At 44.3% G+C, this 24,410-nt stretch overlaps 1 protein-coding gene across 2 annotated transcripts; it reads right to left on the bottom strand.

Annotated features, from left to right (window-relative positions):
* Positions 1-426: 426 nt before the first annotated feature.
* HEBP1 (heme binding protein 1) lies at positions 427-10,723 on the bottom strand. 2 transcript variants are annotated; one of them, XM_054989002.1, is made up of 4 exons: positions 10,608-10,723; positions 6,681-6,819; positions 6,355-6,535; positions 427-3,913 (listed from the first exon to the last, which is right to left on the bottom strand). In XM_054989002.1, the coding sequence occupies exons 1-4, from the start codon at positions 10,683-10,685 to the stop codon at positions 3,742-3,744; spliced, it is 570 nt and encodes a 189-aa protein (XP_054844977.1). In that variant the 5' UTR covers positions 10,686-10,723; the 3' UTR covers positions 427-3,741. The 2 variants fall into 2 exon arrangements, with proteins under 2 accessions (XP_054844977.1, XP_054844978.1); XM_054989003.1 differs by having other exon boundaries at positions 10,644-10,708.
* Between the last annotated feature and the right edge of the window lie 13,687 nt (positions 10,724-24,410).

Genomic DNA, 24,410 nt, shown 5'->3' with positions numbered 1-24,410 from the left:
GTTCCACTGGCAGTTCATAAACTTCAACCAACTTTTTCAGCAATCAGTCTCAGTATATTAATAGTGCAATCCTAAGCAGAGGCTCTAACTCTGTTTATTAATAAGCTGATATTATTGAGACTTTTTTAATTTCAAAAGGCACATCCCTATACCTCAAATACACAGAATATACTACTAGAATTCTTATAGTGCAACCCCATGGACACTTTTCTGGGAGTAAGCTCATTGAGTACACTTGAGTAGGATTGTGAGTACACCTCAAGTTTGCTGTCTTGTCCAAGTATATTTTCCGGAAGCAAATCTTAATATTCAGCCTGCAACACAGGGCCACTTTATTGCCTTGTTTTAGTGCCTGCCTCTTCCTCCCTACACCCCCCTTCATGGTCTGTCTCGCAGTATAGATGTTTGATTCTCTGGCAAGTCCACAGTCCTTTAGCACCCTTATAATACCCCAAACCATTTTCAGGCTCACATAGGAAATTAGGACCCAGTTATCAATGAGACAAATCCCAGGAGTTTTCCAGACCACAGACGCCTGGGGGAAGAGGTCAAAGTCCCAGTCCAAGAGGGGCCTTGGCTCAACGTGAGTGCTATTTGCAGGACTGATCTAGGCTCTTCCTTAATCTGGGGCCTTCTGGGGATTGGTTCTATGTGAGGGAAAAGACCAGGTTGATTGTGTTTGTTTAAAAAGTTGGGGTGGGGGTAGGGAGACAGAAGATGGAGTAGAGGAAAACCACTCAGACCAGCTGAGTGACAGACAGCAATAAGAGAGGGGAAAGGAAGAAGAGTGGGGAGAGTCAGAGACATAATGAAGAGAATATGGATATGAATGGGCAGAAGAACAAAAAGCATGAAGGCAGGAGAAAAACAGGGCAGCTCACAAAATTCTTTACCACTGAATTTTTCTGACAAATATTATCCATCTGTTTATCAGCATGAAACCACTGCACTTTGTTCTCCCCTCATTTCACCACTTACAAAATGATTGCTTCTGCTGTATTTATTTACATAACAAGCTTCACCTCTCACCAGATCCAATGCCAGAACAAACAGAAGCCAAAGGCTGTGCTGCAGCACCAATCTCTTCATGCCTCTCATCTCCCCCATCCCTCAAGCCCACCCCCCCACCTCCATGCACCACCTGGAGGATCAGTGTATGACTGCTATGTTCATTTAGCCAAATGTGTGTGAAATGTCAACTGGAACAGGGAAGGGGAATACGTTTTCAGATTCATATGCAAACATTTATCACTGTGGAGATACAAGGGGAAAATGTTAAAGCATCTTTTGTCAGAGGGAAAGAACAGGAGATGAGAAGGTCCAAGATGACTGTAGTTGAGACAGTGAATCCCTCCCTAATCAAATTCATTCTCATCTGCTCTGTTCTGCAATAGGATACTTGCCTCAGGAGTAGATCATGGGAGGGGTGGCAGGAGCGGATAAATGAATGCCTAAATCAGTGGCTTACAAGGGTGTAATGTTGCTTTAAAAGGCATTTTAAAACATGGATTAATTGCCACTCAGTGTTCCCAGCAGTTTTGAAGAGTAACCCCCAGTTTTATGCCTTGCAGTATCTCTTGAGACAATAACGTAGGTGCACTGATTAAATCAACAAAGGACTCAAAGTCCAGTCATAAGCAGATCACTTTTCCTGGAAAGCTGATCGTGTGCCATATTGCAAATCTATGGTTTCTTTTAAGACTTTTGTGCAGGCCTGCTTATAACTACTGCACATGTAAATAGGAGATACGTAATTTCCAAGTTATTACATTTTACGCTAAATAACCCACCTCTTGATTGTGATTGCACAGAGATACCACACAGGATGCATCCAGCATTGTATGGAAGTAGTCCTCTGAATATGGCTATTCAATGTGACATCACTGGACTCCTGCCAATGACTTCATCACCCAATAAGTCTCAGGTTTGGGATGAAAGAGACTTGGCAAGCCTCTCCTCCCCAGTGCATTCATGGCCCCTCACTATAAAGGTCTGGCTATAGGCCTGATAAAAAGGCCAGAGAAACATAGATGGAACGGAGCCAGGAGAATGTGCACATCCCTGGAAGGAAAAAAGGTGCAGAGAAGGGAGGAACAGGAGAAGAATGAAGGTGTGCAGGGGAGGAGTGAATGAATGAGAGAGACTTGGCTCCATGACCCACAGAGATTAATGCTTTGATCTTCTCCATTTGAGAACAGTTTGTATCAACACAGATTCAGCAGAATCCGATGCATGGAAAGCAAGGCAAGTTCCCCCTGCTATGCTGCCTGTCAGTTAAAATCAAGTAAGTAGAACTGCAGCCACATCGAGCCATTCAAGAGCCTGTTGGTTTTCTTAGGCAGGCTGCAGAGACATCACTCATCTTCCCAGATGATGTTATTCCAGCTGCCAAGAAACCACCATTTCCCACCACTGAAACCACCAGCTGTAATTGCTGGACAAGTGCCAAAGATGTGGAAAAAACATCTACTGTCATCTCTATTTTCCCTTAAAAACAGTTTTTTTCTGGTTTTGTCCTAGGAAGGCAAACAACAACAGGCTGAGAGGGGGAAGATTGAGATCAGGGACATTTTCTCTGAGGTGCAGAGGGGAAAGGGTTAACCATATCATGATGGGAGGGCACAGCCAGTTTTGAGAAAAAACACAGAAATGTCAGAAAATCCTTTCAGGGATCTCCCGCATCTTTACTAGTTTGGCCCAGAGATTCTTGTCCCAACAACCACAGCTGTTGCATGGATTGTGCTGTGGGGGTGATGGTTGTGCTAGAATTATGGCACCTGAAGGACTGTCCGGCAGGCATTGCTGCCAGGTGCATCTCTGGTGCCTGCATGTGTTCTTTGGCATGACCTGTCAAATTCTGCTTTTCTCATCTCCCTTTTCTTGAGGTGATGCACTCACTCTCTGTACTACACCAGCTGTACAGTCCACAATTTACAGAGTAAAGCTGTCACACTGCCCCCTAGCACACAAAAGTGAAGGTATTGAACTGATAAAGCCCTGAACTTAGGGCTTGAACTGATAAAACAGTAAGAAGGAGATGCTTCTTCCCTGGGCAAAATTCCAATGGCCAGAAGGAGTCACACAGTAGCCAAAATGCCTTTAGGAATGTGAGTCCTCCCCCAATTTTGTACAACACAATTTCTCAGGGCAACACTTCCATATAACAGTGAGCAATGGTAGATATTGCCGAAGTCACAGTTCCAACTCATTGTCCTGCTGCCAGTCCTAAACATTTGTTTGTTAATGTTGCAACTCAAAGGAATGGCCTTCAAAATCTGGTTTTAGTGTTAGGCAGTTTTGTGAACTGTGCTGTTGGTATGACATCATCAGCCAAGCTATTCTGGTCCCATTTTTGAGAGTGGCCTGTGGGGATGACTTGGACTAAATATAGACATTCTCTCCTATTCCAGGTAATTGTAACAGGTTGGCAAAGCCTGCAGGAAATACCCATCTGTTACCAGATGTCAGTTTTGCTGGCTTGTAAGTACAGCTGGCTTAGTATCCCCTTGGGCAGCCTTGGGAGAGATGGATCTAACACTGAGAGGCTGCATGTAAAGGGGCAATAAGAACATCTTAAGCAAGCCTTGTGGTGTTTTCATATTATTGATCTGGTAGTTATTTTTATTTTGATTTGAGCATATGGGGGACTTGTGAAATGGGGACAGCCTTGATTCATTAGCATGGAAGCTTTGCTCCCACCCACCAGTGAGCCAAAGAAAGAGTCAGTCCACACCTGGGTAGTCATTTTTTCAGCAACCAAACCTCATTGCGTCGGCCATAAGGCTTCATGGGAGGATCATAACCGTTGCAGAAATAGAGGTCTTTATGGTAGGTTGCTTCATTTCCTAAGGTAGAACTCAGCTTGGCCGCATAATTCACATAATCCACTTCCTTGGCATAGCCTCCAAAATGCCTGTGGGGAAAAAAAAGCAACTCATGACCGCACCATTCCCAGACGGGAATGGAAGGATATAAGGAAAGAACAGAGCAATACAAAATTTATTAGGTCAGCAAATGATAACTTTTCTGCAATGTGCCTGCGCTTTGCATGGAAGTGGCACTCTGGGCACAGCAACTTATTCAGGTACCAGACCTGGGTGCCATTACGGATAACAGAGTGGGAGACAGACCACATCTGGTCTATCCGATGCAATTCCATCTACTGGATCTACTCGATGTAATTTCTGGCAAGAAAGGTAGATGATCAATAAAAGTAAATAAATACTAAATAAAATTCCTGGGGCACTTCTCTGCCAACCCCATTTAAATGAACAGGAGCTGCACAATAGCATGGTGATGTTCTTAGTCATTTCAAAGGACTGGTGGAGGACAATCACCCAATGGACTGGGACATGATTCCCTGCCACAGGCACCAATGTAGTTCGGTCCTGCCCTGCCTCTAGTCCACTGTGCTGTGAATCCACTGGTCAAAACATGGAGGAGAAAGAGGTGGTTGATAGGTGGGCCAATCATTGAGCAGAGGCTTGAACAGAGCAGAATTCCATCCCTTCCAACTGTCTAATTCTGCAGCAATGTCTTGACAATACCTTATGTGGCGTTTAGCATATCTGCAAAATCTTGACAATGACTCAGACAGGAGAACACACATAACTCATTCTGTGCACCAAGAAGCAAATTTATTTGCTCAGCCCACTCTTTCCCACTTCCAGCTCAAGTCTAGGAAATGAACCTCTAATCATCTCTTTTGACCGAAAACTTTTCACTAACTTCATCAGATTGGCAGAACAAGAAATCTAGAACATCCTGGCTATGGGACAATAAAGAGTGGAAATAGATTGTGGGACCTTTTTTATTTTTTTAAAGGATCAACTCTTACTTGTCTAGATGTCCGTCAGGATTAGAATCAATATGTATATTTAGCAGCAATTTCAGAAAACACCAGTCAAGAGACCGTCGTGCACCAAAACATCATAAAGAGTTGTTATGGTCAAAGCGATTGCCAGAAGAGGAACATTTGCCAGGAAAGGCCTAATATGACATTTCATGTCAGACATTCCAATGGCCAATCCTTAATATTCTTTTTGCTGTGCCCATATAATTAAAGTTGATTCCCAACCCTCCTGTCCACAAAAACAGACATCTGAAATATGGTCTTTGACAGCAGACTTCACAGTAATTTCAATGATGTTCCGCTTTCCCTTGACATGAGAGTGACACCCAAAGGCTGTTTGGTTGCAACAGCGTCATTCCCCTGGGTGTTCTTAAACCTGTTCCTCAACTGAGAGTGGCAGCTAGAACTCATTCAGGTTCTCTCAGCTTGAGTTCAAAAGCCTATTGAAGGTGACAGTCTATCAATTCTCCATACGTTTGTTCATGTTGCTAATTGATTTAGCATTCTAGGCAGTGATGGAAAGCCATTTCATAAGAGAGCAAGAATGGTCTTTGTCGTGCTAACCAAGAGCTCAAGTAACCGAGTCTATTCCTCAGCCTTGGCCTCTTGGGATGGTTTTAAATTCTGGGTTTTCCTGGTATGGGGTAGATGTTTGCACAGATGTAAAACAAGTGGACAAGGGAAGGAGAAGTTGAACTCCAAACACCCAAGTATCTTATTGATACTAGGGGCCAAACTAAACAATACGTCTGACACAAGTCAGGTCAGAGGACCAGTTGTTGGAGGGGGGGGGGAATTTGCCCTGCTGTGGGACAGCCATGTACTGACCACAGCATGAGGAGCCCTACAGGGAGGCAAACAGGAGGTCCATAGCTGTTTTGGTTGGGGAAATGCTGTGGGAGGGAAGGCGGAGCTTCTGAATTGAACTGGACCTCAGTATGCTTAAGAATGTTAGTTCCCTGATGGCAAAGTGGCTTTAAAAAATAAAGCACACGCACCAATACTAGAACTGCGTTATGCAGATTTACATGACATGCGTGCCATTAATTAGGCTTCCTTTGACCTTCTATTTGCCCAAGAGCAAATGCTGGCTTCCCTGAGCTTCCTCTTTGGGGAACCAGGAGAGAGAAGTACATCACATATTTCAAAGCTGAACACTGGTACTGAAGACCGGTACCAGGGCTGAATGCCAAGTCCCTGCTTCAAGGAATTTATAGTTTAAATATGCAGTGTAAACACAATCACCATGAATTCCTACATTCAAAATTACCATGAAATTTGCCTTGCTGTACAAAGATATTTGATTTTTTTCAAGGTTACTTTAGTTCCTATGAAATAAAAAAAATCTTGTTTGATTTGTGCCAGGAAATAAGTGAGATACATCCTCCTCTCGGCCAATTAGGAACTCACCCCACAGATAACCAACTATCCTGCACCTAGCTCAATAGTAGCACCCGGGCTGCATCATAGGCCACTGGTACCAAACGCCTTGGGAAACCTACGTGGAATAAACAGCCATTCCTTCTCTGTCTTCAATCTGGATACTCTCATCGCTGGGCAATGGAGGACTGGCCTGGAACTGGCTTGGAATGCGTAGCAAGACTTTCACTTTCTGTTGCAATGACCCGTCATCCCCAGGAAACACAGTGGTGCACACAGGAGCTGTCATCCCCATCCCAGCTCCTAAAACAGAAACAGGTCACAAAGCCCACCTTTCACCCCAGAAAGCAGCAGTGATCTTCTTGAGGATCCCTCCCCCAGTGCTATAAAGACACAATTCAGTTACATGAGTTAAGGGGGGAATCAAGAAGGTATGTAAGCTTCTCACCTTGTTCATTGCTTCCGCCAACATATTTAAGTAGTTTCAGAACTGCTTCACGTAACGCCTCATCAAACGGCTTTCCAGTGAGCTCAACCGTAGCAAATTTGCCACCGTCATACTCCCTTTCTTCATAGACTACGTCATTCTGGCAGTACAATAATGAGTTAGAAATACCTTCATTAGGTTTGTAAACTGTCCTTTCCCAGTGACACAGAACTGCAAAGAGCACTAAAAACTCCACAACATAAGAAAAAAATTAAAATACAAAACCATGTATCTATCATGTAATAAAAGCATACAACTTACTCCCTCATGACTACAGTCATTAAATAGATGCCCAAACAAGGTTGTTCTATCAGGCATTCAGTAAAAAATCATGATGAAACTGTATTCACTTTATAAAGTTCAAGATATATCACACACCTTTTGGGCAGGGGGAAAGCTTGAGATCTATTTCTGAAAAAGAGACTAGAGCAAAGCATCCCAGTTACTGTCAAGGCAAGCTATGATTTTTAAATTGTTCTATATCTTATTAGTTGTGTCCATAATATATCAAGAATAATTTGTTGCTTGTACATTTATATTTGCTTTCATTATTTAAATGTAATGTGGAAAGCAATAAAATATTGATTGGCCTGCAGCTCTAAGCCCTGTTGTCATCTTTCCAATAAATATGGCTGGCTGGCAAGACATGATAAACTACTTCTTTAGGCAGGGCCTCCTGAGACCTGTGCCTGGGGAGGGTAGATTTGATAAGCAACTGAGAAGATACTGAGGAGAGAAAGACACACTGCATAATCCATGCTGGTTTGGGCTATTGATTATTCTTGAATGTCACAAAATTTATGGTCACAAACATGCTTTCTCCTACTATTTGCTTAGATCACTATGTTAAAGACTGCAGTTTGAAAAAGTTGTTGGCAAAAGTAGCACATACCAAGAAACCTGGAATTCAGGTGTTATGTGTTGGAAGATAAACTCATTTTAATTATGGAATGTCCAATAAATCCCTGACATACCTTTCTGACATTTCATCTTTCAGACTTGGAGATGGAATAAAAATAGCAGGAACTTTGTGGGGAAGTGACCACAAGTGTTGGATGCTTAATTAAATGGAAAGCGAAAAGTAAATGTAGTCAAACAGGCCCCTTGAACTTCAGGCAAACAGATTTTAACAAAATTAGAGAAATGTTAGATAGTATTCCACAGCTAGATAATCTGTCAGGTCCAACATGGGTAGAGCTTCTTAAAAGTGGAATTATGAAAGGCACAATCACAACCAATAGTAATGATGAGGAAAAATGGGAGCTGCTTAAAGAAGCCACTGTAAGTACTTAAGAAGCTGAGTGACCAGCTGAGAATAAAAAGGACGTGCATAAGGAAGGGTCAGGTAGTAGGTACCATAGTACTTTTTAAAAATTAAAAAAGTACCAGAGATACAGTATCATCTAGTTTGGCCCTCATAGAAATATATTGAGAGATGCTGTAGCATAGTGGTTAAGTGGGTGGGATGCGAATCAGCAGTCTGCTAGTTTGACTTCCACTAGTGCCATGAACTCTGCAGATGGCCTTGGGTAAGCCGCTCCTCTCAGCCCCAGCTCCCCTGCTGTATTGTGGGGATAATAACAACACTGCCTTTGTTCACCGCTCTGAGTGGGGCACTAATTTGTCCTGAAGGGAGGTATGTAAGCATATGGTTATTATATTATTATTATTACTGGGACACTAAGAACAGCAAAATGGGTTTTTATTCTAGGTGCGTTTGAAGGAAGAAGAAGGAAACAATATACCCACTGTTCTGTGAAGACGGTGACATGTTAATAAATTACAAAGATGATAGAAGAACTCAGCTTGTTTTCCCTCCATCATTTCCCCAAAGAGGTATTGTGTCCAACCCCACATAAGTAGCATCTGTGGTGATGGCTGAAGCTTGAGATTGGTAACAAGTTAGTCAGGGAATAGCTAGCTTCTTTGAATAAGTTTGATCTTCAGGGCCAGATAAATTGCATACTGAATACTAAAGAACTTGCTGGCTGCACGCTTAGAATATGTCTATCATCTTTGAAAAATCCTGGATGACACATGAGGTCCCGCATATAGGGAAATGTTTTAGAAAATGTGGAAAAAGCAGAATCCAAAAAACTACAGACATCCCCCTCCCCCAGTCTGCCCGATACTAGGGAAGATATCAGAACAGATTATAAAGCAGTCAGTCTGTAAGCATCTTGAAAAGAATGCCATGATAAGTAGAAGACAGCTTGGATTTGTCAAAAAATAAATCCTATCAGAGTGTTTTTATCCCTTTTTAAAAATCAAGTTACTAGCTTAGTGGTTCAAGAGAATGGTGTGGATGTAATATATCTTGATTTTCAGCAAAGCATTTGACAAAGCTCCCCATAATATCTGCTAATTGATTTTGTTGTTGTGTGGGTTTTTTTCGGTTTCGTAAGTCACTGAAAATATCAGGTTTGGTGGGAGGGTGCATAACAGATTTTAAATAAATAAAATATGCATGTTGGATTTTACCAGCTTCAAATGCAATGCACTTCTGGATATGGTCTATACCTTCCCCCCTCTCAGTAGCTCCCCTTTGACCACCAACAAGTTGATGCCAGGGAGTCAGGGGAGTCCTATGAATAAAATGCCAAGGGGCTGGAGTGAGGCACTAGGTGAAACATGTCCTCCCAAACACATGCCTCTACTGCCACTTTTTACATCCGTGGAAGAAAGCATGGGAGCAGGGGGAGGAATTTTATTCAACTGCACCCTCCTCCCTGTAGCCACTTGTACCACATAGCATTTTGTCCTCAAGGCTCACCTGACCCTCAGCACCAGCTTTTTGATAGTCAAAAGGGACTGCTGTGGGAGATGGGAAAGAGCTAACCCAACCCAATGCTTCTCCTATATATACAAATATAAAACCCTGTAAGTAGAAAATTAGCAGCAAAGAGAACAGGCTGGCCTAGGACTTAGCACCTGGATGTGTTTATTCAAGAGAACTTTTTACTAAGTTAGGAGGGCTGTACCGTAAGGAAGTGCTCTCAAAAGAGATGCATCAGTAAAGGGATAGGGACTATAGACTTTAATACTACATACTGTCTATTGTTATAAGCATGATCTTACTACATAGTTTCTATGTTGTTGTTTTAGTATGTCAGTCTTAGAATTACTTATACTATGTTTTAGCATTTTCAACTCTATTAGATTTTGCTAGTTTTAAATCTTTGCAAATTACATTCATGTACCCTTTTACATTGTTTATTAAAATGTCTTTGAAATTGACTGTACTGGCTCACACTGTGTCATCTGCCTTGAGTCTCGGTGAGAAAGGTGGACTATAAATAATGTAAATAAATAAATAAATAAACTCCCTTCCCTGTGTGGAAGACCACTGCATCTCCATGCTGGGGAAAACTCTGCTGTTCATTTCTGCCCTTAAAAGGGATGCAGGTGCAGACACTTGGACGTAGTCATAAGGTCATAAGGCTCAAAAGTATCACTGACATCTCAAATGAAAACAAAAAAAGCGTATACAGACTTTGAACTCGCTCCTGAAATATGTATGGCAGACATCTCGATTTTTATGAGCGGGAAAGTGCCTACAACGCAAAGGAGGCTGGCCAGTCTTCTGCCAGGGCAAGGTCCCTCATGATCCAAGACGTTCTTGCCTGTGGCCCAGCCTCCCCCATTTTCGTAGTCGAGAGGCGTACTGAGGGGATGTACCTGCCTGATCCTGGTGGCTTCACCGGGATGCCTGAAAGATATTGCAGCCCGAGCAGCCACGAGGTAAAAGGGGCCTCTTATGAGCCCGGTAAACCAGACCTCGCAGCGGCGCCTCCACCAGCCACCCCGCCCCCTCCCCGCCTAAGAGGCTGAGCCAAGCGACTCTGCCCTCCCTTCCCGCCTGGCCCCAGGCTGGCCCCCGCCCCCTACCTTCTCCCCCTTGCTCAGCACCCGGCAGGGCCAAACCTCCGTCGTGCCAAAAAGGGCATTCCGGATCATGCCAAACATACTGCAATCCTCCTGCTGGGACGCGAGCGCAGAAAGCCTTCCGGCTGGGCTTTTGTGCTCGCACGTAGGCAGCGTCAGACCCCGCCCTCGTAGCGCTTCCCTGCTATGGGACGGAATAGGGCAGCGGTGCCGCAGCTGGATTCGCCGCTCTCGCCCAGGGTCCCCCAGCCTCAGCTGCGGGCGGAGAAGGAAAAGTTGCTGGCTCTTCCATTAGGAAGCAGTGAAACTGGGGAGACGGAAAGTGGCCGCAGAAATATGTGCAGTTTGGAGATATTCAGAAAATGCCTTTCTTAAACTCTGCACATCAGGCTGCTATGAGCACAGGAGTAGGATCTGTGTGGTTTTTTTAAAAAAAAAGCCATGTCAGCTCCATGTTTTAGACTACATACACCACAACTACGCTTATCACAACTACTTGCTAAGTAGCAACATGTAAAGGTTTCACAAAAAAGTTCAATTTGCTCTGTAGCATTAATGGGCCTGCCCCCTAATTATTATTTTCAGAAGTAGTTGGGTAACCTTTGCATCAGGTTCAAGGATGAAAAGAGATGGTGAGGGAAAGAGGGGTGGAATTATACAGCCAGAGACTGAACAAGGGAAAGTCAACCTTTAGCTAAGAACCCTGGAAAAAGGGCATTCTGTGAACAGAAAATGTGGCGCTAGGCACGTGTGTGTTTGTGCAGAGTATGCAGATACTTACGTTTGCAAGAACTGGACAGTACAAGCCAAAATATGTTCTGTGGGGCTCTATAGGGCTTTTCTATGGGCAAGAATATCCAAACTGCACACATTTCTGAATACTGCACATTTTAAATCATGCCCCAGTAAAGATAATGTGAAGTGTCTGAAAGTGTTAATTCAGCAGGCACCATTAGCAACTATTTCCTAGCAACAATTAGATGCAAGTAAATCCAGAACAATTCTGAACACGTGGCAAAAACTGAGATCAGATCAGTGAGGAACTTGCCTGCAGCTTGCATGATTGGAACAAGGAGTATCATTCTTATAAAACAGATCTCAGAATAAAACAGGTGAGTCATGATAATCACAAAAAGCAACAAAACCAGACCACCCACAGACTAGGTAAGAGTTCGTGTATACTTAAGGGACTTAACAGTTATGGAGAAAAATATGTCTTTGTAAATTAATTTGGGAGGTATGGGATGTTGTGGGTATTAGAGAATCAGTTGGGGGGGGGGGCAGACCAGACAGAGGTGGGTTAATTGGCCTGTTGAAGTCCTTGAGTGCTTATAGACTCATGGGAGGTGAGATTGGGGTGAGTGTGTGTGGGATTTTCCAAAACATTTACCCTTCCTTGTGAGTCCTCGCTGGCCTTTGATTTGTTCCTTTTAATAGCAAATCTCATGGCCATCATGTGTCTCTTATGAAGGGAGTGAAAGAGACATGTTCACAAATAAGTTTGTTCCCTAAATATACAGAAATGCCATTCTATGTATGCAGAAAAATACTAGTTTGTAAATTAAAAGGGGGAAAAATCTACCTCCCAGTAGAAGACTGAGCATAGTCCTTGCTCTTGGAATATTGAGAGCAGTTAAGGGGCGGCGGGGTAGAAGAGAGATAATCTGAAGTAGGAAATTGGCCCGCTCATCTTTTACACTTTTATAGTGGCCTGGAGGGAGAGATTTAGGGTCTGGTGCTATTTTCCTAGTAATTTACTGCCTACTGCTGTGATTCCTCTGAGCTTCCTAGAGTTGTTTCTCATGAAGGTGGAGGGTAGCATGTGTGCCAATCTATAATAAGCCTTTCACAGGAGTATTATGATTAATTTATTATGTCTTTAAAGGGGGGAAAGTCTATTGATATAAATGCATATAGTGGCTATGGCTTAGGGAAGAGAGACTTTCTATGGACCTAAAATAGAGGAATGATTGAAATTAAAGACATAGGAATGGGAAAACTAGCAAAAGCTTGGGTTTCTAAGGATAAAATCATAGAACAAGTTAAGGACCTGTTGGAATTCATCCAGAGTCAGGGAGGGTGTGTGTAAAATGCTGTCAAGTCGCAGGCAACTTATGGCAACCTCTGCTGGGGTTTTCAAGGTAAGAGACTAACACAGGTGGTTTGTCATTGCCAAGTACTAACCAGGACTGACCCTGCTTATGAGATCTGATGAGATTGGGTGTGCCCAGACCATCCAAGTCAGGGCCAGGGAGGATATAAGAAACGGATAATATGAAAAAGTGATAAAAAGATATGATGTATAATGGAGAAGGTAACTGCTTAAAGATTACAAAATCATTATTTTTTTTTCTTTGGAGTCCCAGGAGATGCTGGCAATTTCTTTCTATGCCAGTATCTATTCCATTCAGCTCCATACTATGAATTTCACTGATCATTTGGAAGTGTAATCCATTTGGAAGTGTAATCCAAAAATCCAAAAACTTTAGAAGTGTAATCCAAAAAGAAGGGGAAAGCATATAAAAGACACAACTGCAGGAAATTAACAAAGATTTCCTTTCATTTTTCTCTTTAAAAAAGACTAAAGCTTTGTGAATAAGTATGCATATAAATCTGTGTATCATAGTTGTACCTTTTTCCAAAAAAACAATCTGGATAATTTCAAAGCCAGTCTCGCAATGCATAATCAGAAATACTCACATTCTGAGCAAATTGCCCTTCAAATGACCCCTTCAGTTTTAAATTCTGAACCAAGAAAGCTCAGATGATGTGCTCAAAATAAATTTTGCGTAAAATATAGCAGGTGCAGCTTATCTTGACATGATTCAGATCTGTACTTTATTTGGAGCCTGGTAACTTTTTACAGAATCAGACCCCCCAACATATACAAGGAGTAGAAAAGTTATGTATAAATGAAAGGTCCTGGGCATATATGGTTTGAAGAACATTCCTGAAAGCTGTAACTGAAGGGGAAGGAATTAAGTATGACTCCCATTTTCCTTCACTTCCCTCTTTTGTAAACATTGGTTGTGATCTGAGACTTCATGTGTGCATACTAAACTCTGACTCATCTGTGTGGGAAGGAGGACAAAATATGGCATGAACTGAGCCCCCTCCCCCACTATTGGCAAACCTCTGTGGGTGTGTCCATCTAGTCTTCCATAGATGCCATCTGTGCAGCCGCAATGTGCTAAATGAAGATTTCTTTTTCACACATTATATCACTTGTACATATCCTTCTGATCTACAACTGGATCTGCCCTTGCTGAGAAAGGCAAGGGCCTTTACAACTTTAGACAGAAGACAGGTGGATTTGTCTTCTTTTTGTGAGATAAAAGGTTTCAAGCATGCTGAATCATAAGAAAACGCAAACAATGCTTGCCTATATGTATCTACTATGAGGAAAAGAGAAACCAATAACGTTGTACAAATTAGTCAGTCGAATATTGTGCTGTTTTAATAAGGATCAAGGGAAAAGAAGCAGAATCTCTTCCTCATTGGAAATAAGCTAATTCTTCTGAGTTTGTCTCTGTGGGTACATCCTTCTTCTCATACGTGGCAGCCTTCTCAGCTGGATGCTGCTGAGTTTCTGGCTCCGCAGGGCCTTGTATCGAATGGGGAAAAGGGCTCTGCTCAAGCTGTTCAGTCGCTCATTCAGAGATGCCAGCCTCTTCTTAATGGTATGCACTTGCTTCAGGAGGTTGTCAATTGCCTCAGAGATAGGCCCGAGGCTGCAGATAGAAAGGAACAATGCTGACTACTATGTGCCAATATAAATCCTTGAGTTTGTCTACATAAATTTTTAGACACTGGAACGTGAGTTACATCATCTGAAAGGAGATGGAAATCTATAAGCTGTGTGTACCAAATAATATTTACTAGGGTGGCTCATAGTTTTGTTCATAAAATAATGTCAATAGTAACCAAGAAGCTGAATCTCATAAAATGCAAAAAGAAAGATGAACCCCTAGTATTACATTGAAGACTCATCATGAACACCAATGATAGTTATATTGAATCCTCGGACTTTGATATTTCTCCTTAGTTATAGCCAGGGATCTATTCCACATGTTCCAGTATGGTGGTAAACTGGAGATCAAGAACTGTTTTGATAAGAACTGAACTTTACATGATAAAAGTTGCTTGGATCTCCAGAATAATTTGCAATAATTTGCAAGTGCTACAATATTTATAAAAGAGTAGGACTGCAGTTTGGATGTAGTCTTCGGTCATATGCAGAAAAATCTGCCCTAGTATGAAGATGAAGAAGTTACTCACATACATATTACTTTTTGTCAGTAGTGCTTCATTGGTTCAGTATTGTATTTAATCAGTGACTTGTTCTTCTCTTTCCCCCCTTTCAGTCACTGCTTTTTTTTTTCACACACAGATGGAGATTAGAGAGGGGGAAATGGCACATGTCCTTGGAATGCAATGCCTGATGTGACTGCCTTCTTTCACATCACTGTAAGAGTAACTTTGGTGTGAGGACAAAAATAACTGTGAATGGTTTTGTGTTAAACTATACTTAAATGAGGCTCTTAGCTAAGATTGAGTCTTGTTGAAACTGTGAGATTTTGGTTCTAGGGTTGTTGTTGTTTTGTAATATGGTAGAATGTAACATTTAAATAAATAAATAAGCAAGCAAGCAGGATGTAGAGAAAAATGAAATGATCACATAACACAGGAGTTTTATTCTCAGCTATTGCATTGTAAGTGACTGTTCCCACTGCCACTGGTAGCAGGTGTTAACCAACTGATAATTTTTGTGATGGTAGGAGTGTCCCCTGCTGCTATCTTATGATAAAAGTCCTCAGGAGAACACATCAACATGGAAATTACAGGCCGTGTGTGTGTGTAGGCAATAAGATACAGAGGCAGTAAGAGTCTTCTAAATTAACACTGTATGCTGTAGATGAGAGAAACCCTCAGAGATGTGTGATGAAGACATTTTTTCCCCTAATAGGCAGATACTTGGATCCATTTTTTAATTAGGTAAAGCTACAGTGATGTGATTTTTCTCCCCACACTTGCTCTGGACAAGTACTCTCACATGATGACTTCTGGATTTACTGCAGCATAGATCATTCTAATGTTTACTTTCCCTCATGTCAGCCAGGGGGTAGAAAGTTGGATTTCGACCGGGGAGACTTCGGTCTGAAGCTCATTGGGAGGCTGTGTGCCAGTCACTCTCTCTCTCAACCTAACTTACCTCATAGTTGTGAGGATAAAATAAGATAATCCACATGTTAGCTGTTGTTGTTATAAAAGCAATATATAAATGTGAGAATTTAAAAAAAATATATATTAACAGTTAAAACAAAGCAAGCAATATAAAACATTCCTAGAACATGTTGAAAAATAAACTGCCTCCAGGATGTTGCAAGTCACAGACCCCATTTCAAAAGTGTGCAACGAGTTTAGGTAATAGTCACACTGAAGGATTTTCACACATACTGTCAACCGTTAATATACGAAACTGGTCCTAAGACTTGCTGTATCAGTGCTTACTTGTGCCAGTAGCTTGTGTCATTCAGCAAGACATTTTGTTGACATTGCAGAAGCATCACAAAAGGGTTGCAGGTAGTTCAACTAGTGACTACAAGCTTCTTATGGCAAAGTTGTATACTAATAGCCAAGTGTCCCTGATCTGAGGTTATGTAATCTGGAGACTGGAGCCATGAATGGACAAGAGAGCCAGTTTGGTGTAGTGGTTAAGAGCGGTGAGACTCTAATCTGGAGAACCGGGTTTGATTCCCCACTCCTCCACTTAAAGTCAGCTGGGTGACCTTGGGTCAGTCACAGCTTTCCGAAGCTTTCTCAGCCCCTCCCATCTCACAGGGTGATTATTGTGGGGATAACAACAATCACTCTGAGTGGGTGTTGTCCTGAAGGGCGGTACATAAATAGAATATTGTTGTTATTAAGACAGATATGACAGGTTGCTCCCAGGATTGTGCAATGACATCACTTCCAGGAATGATGGAAGCTGGTTTGGATCCCCCTTATGGAGACAGTATATACATGAAGTAAATTAATAATAATAATAACATTCTATTTATATACCATCCTTCAGGACAACTTAACAAAGTATGTCATTATTATCCCCACAACAAAACACTCTGTGAGGTGGGTGGGGCTGAGAGAGCTTCTAGAAGCTGTGACTGACCCAAGGTCACCCAGCTGGCTTCAGGTGGAGGAGTGTGGAATCAAACCCGGTTCTCCAGATTGGAGTCCTGCACTCTTAAACCACTGCACCAAACTGGCTCTATAAATATAGATGAAGGGGGGGCAGATAAAAGGTAAGTTGTTTAGTGGGTTTGAAGGGAAGGGCATAAGGAAAGATGAACATACAGAGTCTGCTAGGAGAAGGGAAAGAGGGAATACAGGGAAAATTGAAGTACCCACAGCAAGTCCTTGCAGGTTTCCCATCACACAACTGGGCCATAGGGGAGAGGTTTCTGGGACTGGGGGAGGTGATGATGGGGGGCAGACAAAGGTGGGTGAGAGGAAGTGAAGTAAGCAGGAAAAGGGGAAGAGGCTATGGCAAGCAGAAAAGGGAAAAAGGAAAGCGTGAAGAAGGGGGAAATGAGATGTCCCCTGCGAGTCCTTGCAGGTCCCCACTTATATTATAAAGTAATACATTTTGGGAAGCTTGTGGTTTGGCCCAAATAGCTTCTTGATAATTATCCTTATTATTCTGGTAATACTGGACATTGTTAACAACAGTGGCAAACATATACAGCACTTTTGGGGTGTCAAAATGCTTCACATATCTTGTCTTAGCACCCTGACCTGGATAGTCCAGGTGAGCCTGATCTTGTCAGATCTCAGCAGCATCAGCCTCAGTTAGTAATTGGATGAGACTTCTAACGAAGACCAGGGTTGCAGAGACAGGCAATGGCAAACCACCTCTGATAGTCTCTTGCCATGAAAACCCTGCCAGGGGTCGCCATAAGTCAGCTATGACTTGAGGGCACCAGACACACATCTTGTCTTAGTAATAATCTTTACACAGCCTATAAGGTTGGCCAGTGGCCTTGTTAACCTTATATTGCAGGTGGGAGGTACAGAGAACTAGCTTGCTTAAAGCCTCCTGATTCTGAACCAAGGAATTCCTGGCCCCCAGGGTTCTCTTAGTTATTATGCTGGAATAGTTATGGGTTTCAGTCTAAATGCAATTTGAACATATAAGTGAAGACAAACCATCACTGAAACCTTTTTAATTTAGCAGCAAACTGTGTTTATTATAGATTTAGCCCGATAACTGCTCCTGCATTAACAACCATTTAGAAACTCATGAATGTCTATGCTCAGTTTTGCATACGCTTTGAAAGTGTCTTTTTCACATGGAAATATTCTCTGCACACAGCCAGAGTTTTAAATGTTGCAAAGTGCAAACAAAGGAATATGAACGATTCCGATATCTTTCTCCAGTCACCTCCCCTTTGTTTCGGTCAGTTACAGAAAAGGTTGATTTCTCTCTTTTATACCTTGCAAATTACAGAGATTTTCAAAACCACCCCCCCCCCCCCACTGCTTTAGCTTCCCAGCATTTCTGGGCAGCTGCTTCAGTTTAGACAGGAGTCTGAATTATCAATGAGAATTTCTTGCTCTTCAGGGGAAGGGACTGTTTAAAATAGATCTTTACAGCTCTGATTTGCTAAGCAGTGAAACTGAAGTAGTTGAATGCAAGCCAATTTAGACCTTTGTGCAGGAGACACAGCCATGGTTACTCAGAAGTGACGCTCAATGAGTTTACAGGGACTTGGTTCCTAGTAAATATAACAGCCCAACTCTATGCATTGTTCCCCAAAGATAAATCTCATTAAATTCGCTGGGCCTTTCCCCCACATAGATGTGTGTAGCATTGTAGCCTAAATAATAAAAAAAATTACTTGGATTGAAGAGGTTTCTCTTTTCCCTATGGGTATGTTGTTCCCCCCACCCCCTCCAGTGGGTACAAAGCTAATGCATTTTTAGAACACGGGGTACTGGGAAAACCACAAAAAAAGTTGTATTTGAATGGTGAAAGTGTCATCATTTAACAAAATAATAATGATGCCTATTGAAGTAAGGAGCCCTTTAAGTGCATTTTGTAGAGCTAGCCACATAGAATGTGTAATGTTTTAAATCATAAGGATACACAGATGGAGGCCGGGAGGGGTTTGAAATGGCACTGCAGCAGACACTCAGCCAAAATAGCCCAGTGCTTTCCAAGCAGGGTGGGTTCTAGAGACTCTGGCAGGGAGTCTGAAGTAGACATTGAACACAGGGATTTGTAATGTTACCCAGATGGTCACTTTTTAAACAGAAAAGTCACTTCCAGAAGGATGATTAAGATCTGAGAAGTGACAGAGCAGGAAGTACTTAACCATTTTCTCTGCAGGAGTCTGACCCACTTCCAATCATGTCGTTAATTTCTTTTTCTTCATAAAACTCCAGAAGTCAGCGAATCAACATGTGACTAATGCGTCCGTCAGAAAAGTCTGGCTGCTTCAGATGTAGGCTTTGAGTGACTCCCTAGAATATGAAAATTATATATTCTAGGCCAGCTAGGGTTGCCAGCCTCCAGGTGGTGGCTAGAGATCTCCCGGAATTACAACTGATCTCCAGGCAACAGAAATCCATTCCCCTGTAGAAAGAGACTGTTATGAAGGATGAACTATACGGCCTTATACCTCACTGAGGCCCCTCCCCAAACCCCACCCTCTCCAGGCTCTACCCCCAAAATCTCCAGGAATTTCCCAACTTGGACCTGGCAACCCAGCCCTGAGGAAGGATGGAGAGGGCAGACTATTTATTTATCTATGTACTTACTTGCCTTGGCCTGGATAGCCCAGGAAAGCCTGGTCTTGTCAGATGTCAGAACCTAAGCAGGGTCAGCCTTGGTTAGTAATTGGATGGGAGACCTCCAAAGACGACCAGAGTTGCAGCGATGGGCAATGGCAGAACATCTCTGTTAGTCTCTTGCCATGAAAACCTCACCAGGGTTCACCATAAGTCAGCTATGACCTGACAACATGCTCTACCATTTACTTACTATATTTATGTTTCTGGAGCTAATTCCACCCCCCCCACACACACACACAAGAGTCTTGAGAGCCCCCAGTCATAAAATGGCATATCAGTGGATAGAGCCAGTCACAAAATGTGTTTGCACAGAGCAGGTCCGGCGTACTCTGGTAGGGAATCTTTCCCCTGCAGTTTTCCTAGAGCAAACCATCCCCGCCCTGAAATGTAACCTGTCCTGCAGGACTAAAATACAGTTGCCTTTCCGTTTTCCCCAGAAGAGGCAAATTGCAGCTTCAAAGCAGAGAGGAGGAGTCAGGGCAACATGTGTGCATATATGAAGGAGAAGGGAGAGGAGAGGGAGAGGGAAAGAGGACAGCTGCTGGTGCTGTCATTAGAGCAAAGGTCCACGAGTCTCCTTCTCCTCTGTCCAAAGAAAAGGAAAAGAGAAGCTGCCGAAGTAGCTTTAAAGAGAAGGATAAGGTAGCGATGATGACAAGAGGGATGACTGGAAGAGGGGTTGAGAGGTATTTTTAATTGCTTGAAAAGTGACCTTTTGCCTGTCCTGCTCTACTGGATCAAAGCAAGGTGTACATATCTGTTTGGCGCTGGCCAAAAATTTTTTTCCCAGCAGGCCTTTGACAAAACAAAAGCATATCCCATAAGGAAGAAGACTGGGGTGGGGTGGGGGCTTACATCGACCCTTACCTGGATAGTTCTGGCAGTAGACTGTTAGGGTGACTCAACAACGAGTATTTCATTTGCCAGAAGATGCTGTTCCCCCACTTCTCCAGCATACGTGTGATACTCTTAAGGCCTTCAGTGTTCACCCTGTCTGCTATAATAACAGAAGTCCAGTGAGGATGAAAAACAAAATAGTGAGGAAAAGCAACTCAGCTAATTAGCCTGTTGTCTTATTTGTATCTGCTACTAAAATATTTAGATCTTCCTAGATTAAAGCACAAATGTGTATTACTGCTCAGGTGGCTATTTTGGTACATTCGGTTTCTGAAAATGTTAACTTTAGTTTCTCACCAAAGAAATGACAGCCTTGCACAGTGGTTAGAGTGTTCCAGCTTGGGCTGGTCACAGTCTCACAGCAGAACTGTCACAGGGTTATTGTGAGGGTAAAATGGAGGAGAGAAGAACAAGGTCAGCCACTTGAGGTCCCCACTGAGGGGAGAGGAGGGGTATAATTAATCAGGTAAGTAAGTAAATTTGATGCCCTTATGGGATTAGGCATAGATTGTTGAAATGAGGGAGGGAGGAGGATATTCAGTCATCAGAAACATGGCGAAATCTCCTTTTCCAGACTTGATTCAGCACCAGTAGCAAGGGTATCTGATCCTTATGCAGAAGAAAGATGGACTGCTACAGAAAGATATGCCTGCCATAGCGATTGCAATTCTTGTGTTCATCAAGTTGATAGAAATGTGTCTGCTTCAGCTTGGGGGCCAGGCAGGACCGGCTCCAGTGTTGCTGGCACCTGAGGCAGCTTAAGGGGTGTCGCTGAGCGCGCATGCGTGCATGCTGGACTGCATGATGATGTCACTGCATGTGACGTCATCACACAGGGCTGGGTGCACGCATGGGGGGCCTTCTAGCCCTCCCGTTCAGTTGCTCTGCGGGCCAGGCATGGCTGGTCGCCCTGGCCGTTGGCTGCGCCTGGCCCACAGAGCAACTGAATGGGAGCCTGCCCGCTCAGCTGCCCCATGCTGCTGCCGCCAGCACGCACTCTGGGCTGGGCACAGCAGTTCCAGGCCGGGCACAGCAGCTGCAGGCCAGGCATGGCAGGCAGCCGGGGTGGTGCACAGCAACGTGCATCCTCCCAGCCCTCCAGCTCAGATGCTCCACGTGCCACCCTGGCCGCCTGCTGCACCTGGCCTGCAGCTGTGTGTTGGCAGCGGCAGCCCAGAGCAACTGGGCAGGAGGGCTGGGAGGCTGTCCACTCAGTGGCCCCGCGCTGCCACTGCCAACACATGCTCCTGGCCAGGTGCAGCAGCACAGGGCAATTGAGCTCCGTGGTGCGTGCCCCCGACCCTGGGCTGGCGCCCCCTCCGGCACCTTAGCACCCGAGGCAGCTGCCAGGCTAGCCTCAACGGGCGGGCCGGCCCTGGGGCCAGGAAGTCCACATTCTTCAATGAGTAATAAAGGGGGGTGGGTAGAAAGTCAAAAGCATTATTATGAGAAAAGGAGAGGGGCCTGGCTGAAGTCTGGCATTCAGTGCTCAATTGTTATGGGGGAGACGGACCTACCCTAGGTTGCAACTATTCATTATGAAGTCCTTGTGTTTGTTGAAGAACCACCTAAAGGATTTGTATTACATACACAACATGAACTTTGTGCTTCCCAGATGCACACTGGCTCTTTTCTGTTTGCAACCACAGCATGCAAGGGAAAGTGGCTGTAGAGCCCCTCCACTGGGGCCGCCAATCTCCAGGTAGGGCGTGGAGTTCTCCTGCAATGACAACTCATCTCCAGACTACAGAGCTCATTTGTCCTGGGGAAAATGGCAGCTTTGGAGGCATCACAACCCTGCCGAGCTTCCTCCCTCTTCCAGACTCCACCCTGCCTAGGCTCCACCCCCACATCTCCAAGAACTTCCCAACCCAGAGCTGGTAATCTTACCCCGCAGTGGTTTCTCAGCTTTTGTCTGCCTTGTGGAGTTGCTGTTGGCTCCATTGTAAAAAAAATCACATTACTTACATGGCAACACGTAATTTTCACAACAAATCCAACAGCAGCTCTGTGGGGCCATTTGAGGAGGTGACAATAGCATGTGGCGGTGAGGCTTACAGTTGCTTCTTCCTATGCTCTGTGATCACAAACAGAAAAGAGCTGTTGTGTCTGAGAGGCACAAAACTCCCATTGCACGTTGTCAGGGCTTGTCACTGCCACCGCTGGGCAGGGCCCCAGCTGGGCCAGCCCTGACATCAGAGGGGCACCAGGGATGCTGCAGGACCCTGCTATGTGGAAGGAGGGGCAGTATACATCACCCTGGCTCCCTCTCAATCCACTCGCTGGTCTGCTCAACCTGGTCTGCTTACCCTCTGCATCCTCCATCATCATCTCCTCCTCCTCCCAGAACTCTCCCCCCCCCAAGCCTCCACTCTCACACTGCTCTGCTCTCACTCCACACCATCTCTCCTTACTCACACCCACCACCTCAGAGCTCTTCCCAGCCACCTTATATAGGGTTTCCTTTCCCCGCCCCGCCCTCCTCCTAGGCTTGTTCCCTCTCCTGACTTAGCCCAGCTGTGCCTTCCCTCAGGTGTTTCCCTCCTACCACTAATCCCTTCTTGGCTTCCTTGCCTTGCTGGCAGGGTGGGGTGGAATGTGAGCCATTCCCAGCTGAGGTCTCCTTGGCCTTGCTCATGAGGAGCTGCCCAAGTAGGCCTTTGAACTGCTGAGCTAGCCTGACCTTGCTCACAAGGAACTGCCCCAGCCAGCTGCTGTGCTGCTGAGCCTTCTTGGCCTTGCTCGCGAGGAATTGCCCTGGCCAGCTTCTGGGCTGCCTGCTCATTGCTGCTGGGTGTGGCTACCCATCTCCTCCCCCAGAATGCCTGTGGCAGCGCCACCTGGAGGGGCTTGGCTCCTAGCAATTCCTGAGCCAGGCTACTGTCCTTTCGCCGGGCGTGGCTCTGGGCTGTAGTGGCTGCTCCTCCTCCTTGGCTGGTAAGGGCTCTGTTTGGGCTGTTGCTGGGTCCCTATTCCCCCTGCCTTGGCCCTTTTCCTCTAGCCTGTTTAGCCCCTCTCTTCCCCCTGGAGGGTGGGACTAGCTGGCCTCTCCCTGCTCCCCCCAGCCTTCTGAGGCTTTGGCCTTTCGCCCCTTCCCCCAGGAGTAGGCAGGTTCTGGCTCTGTTTGCCAGTCAGAATGGTTGAACTGCTGTCTCCCGGCTGCCCCCCGCCGCTGCCTGCCAGCAAGTCTGGGGGCTGGGCTGCTGACCCCGGACACACATGTCACATGAAGATCTTGTTGTGTTCCCAATAAACACAATGACTTTGAAATGTGTAGATAGTCCCCAGCCTCTAAAGCACTTACAGGGCAGTCCTAAACAGAGAGCCATGCCTTCTAAGATCAGTGCTTTTTAAATTTTTTTTAAAAGATGCCAGTACTCATGAAGGTTGCTGCCTTGGGGGCTGAAAAAGGTGCTGGTACTGCAGAAAGTGGCGCTGGTACTGGCGCATACCACCAGGAAAAAAAAAAAAAACCTTAAGACTTCAGTGTACTTAGAAGGATGTAACTGCTTAGGATTGCACTATTAGTCATGCAACTGCAATCCAAATAGTGCTAATTAGTGAAAATTAACACAATATCGAGGGAAGACATTGCATTGGCTCAGTGTCAAGATACTGCTGGGAAGATGTGGTATCACTGCAGGGGAGGTAACCCATTAAGGAAAAACATCAGGATCACCTACAACAAATGTATTTATTTATGTTATATAATGATATTCTGTCAGGAAAGAATTTAACCCTCAAAACCTAGACCTCCAAACCAGGAAAAAACATAAACCATACATATACACAAACTTTGAATGAGTGTGTATGTGTTGTGTGTGTATACACCACTTCCAAGAGGGGGAAAATGCAGAAGCAGCACTACAGCTGTTTCCTTTGGCTCAGAGAGCATTGGAGGCTTAGGGTGCTTTGTAATATTTATCTCTGAAAATATAAGCAGAGCATAACTGAAAACAAACAGTTACTCCAACACCAGGCAGCTGACTCTTGTTCTGTTTTGGCCCTCCTGCCTTATGGCTGCGCTCCCGTTCCCCGCTAACTCTAGCAAGATAT

Source organism: Eublepharis macularius, chromosome 9 (genome assembly GCF_028583425.1).
Source record: "Eublepharis macularius isolate TG4126 chromosome 9, MPM_Emac_v1.0, whole genome shotgun sequence".
In the NCBI taxonomy this organism is placed as follows: Eukaryota; Metazoa; Chordata; class Lepidosauria; order Squamata; family Eublepharidae; genus Eublepharis; species Eublepharis macularius.
The sequence above is the reverse complement of the archived record's forward strand: the minus strand, read 5'-3'. Positions and strand labels throughout refer to the sequence as shown.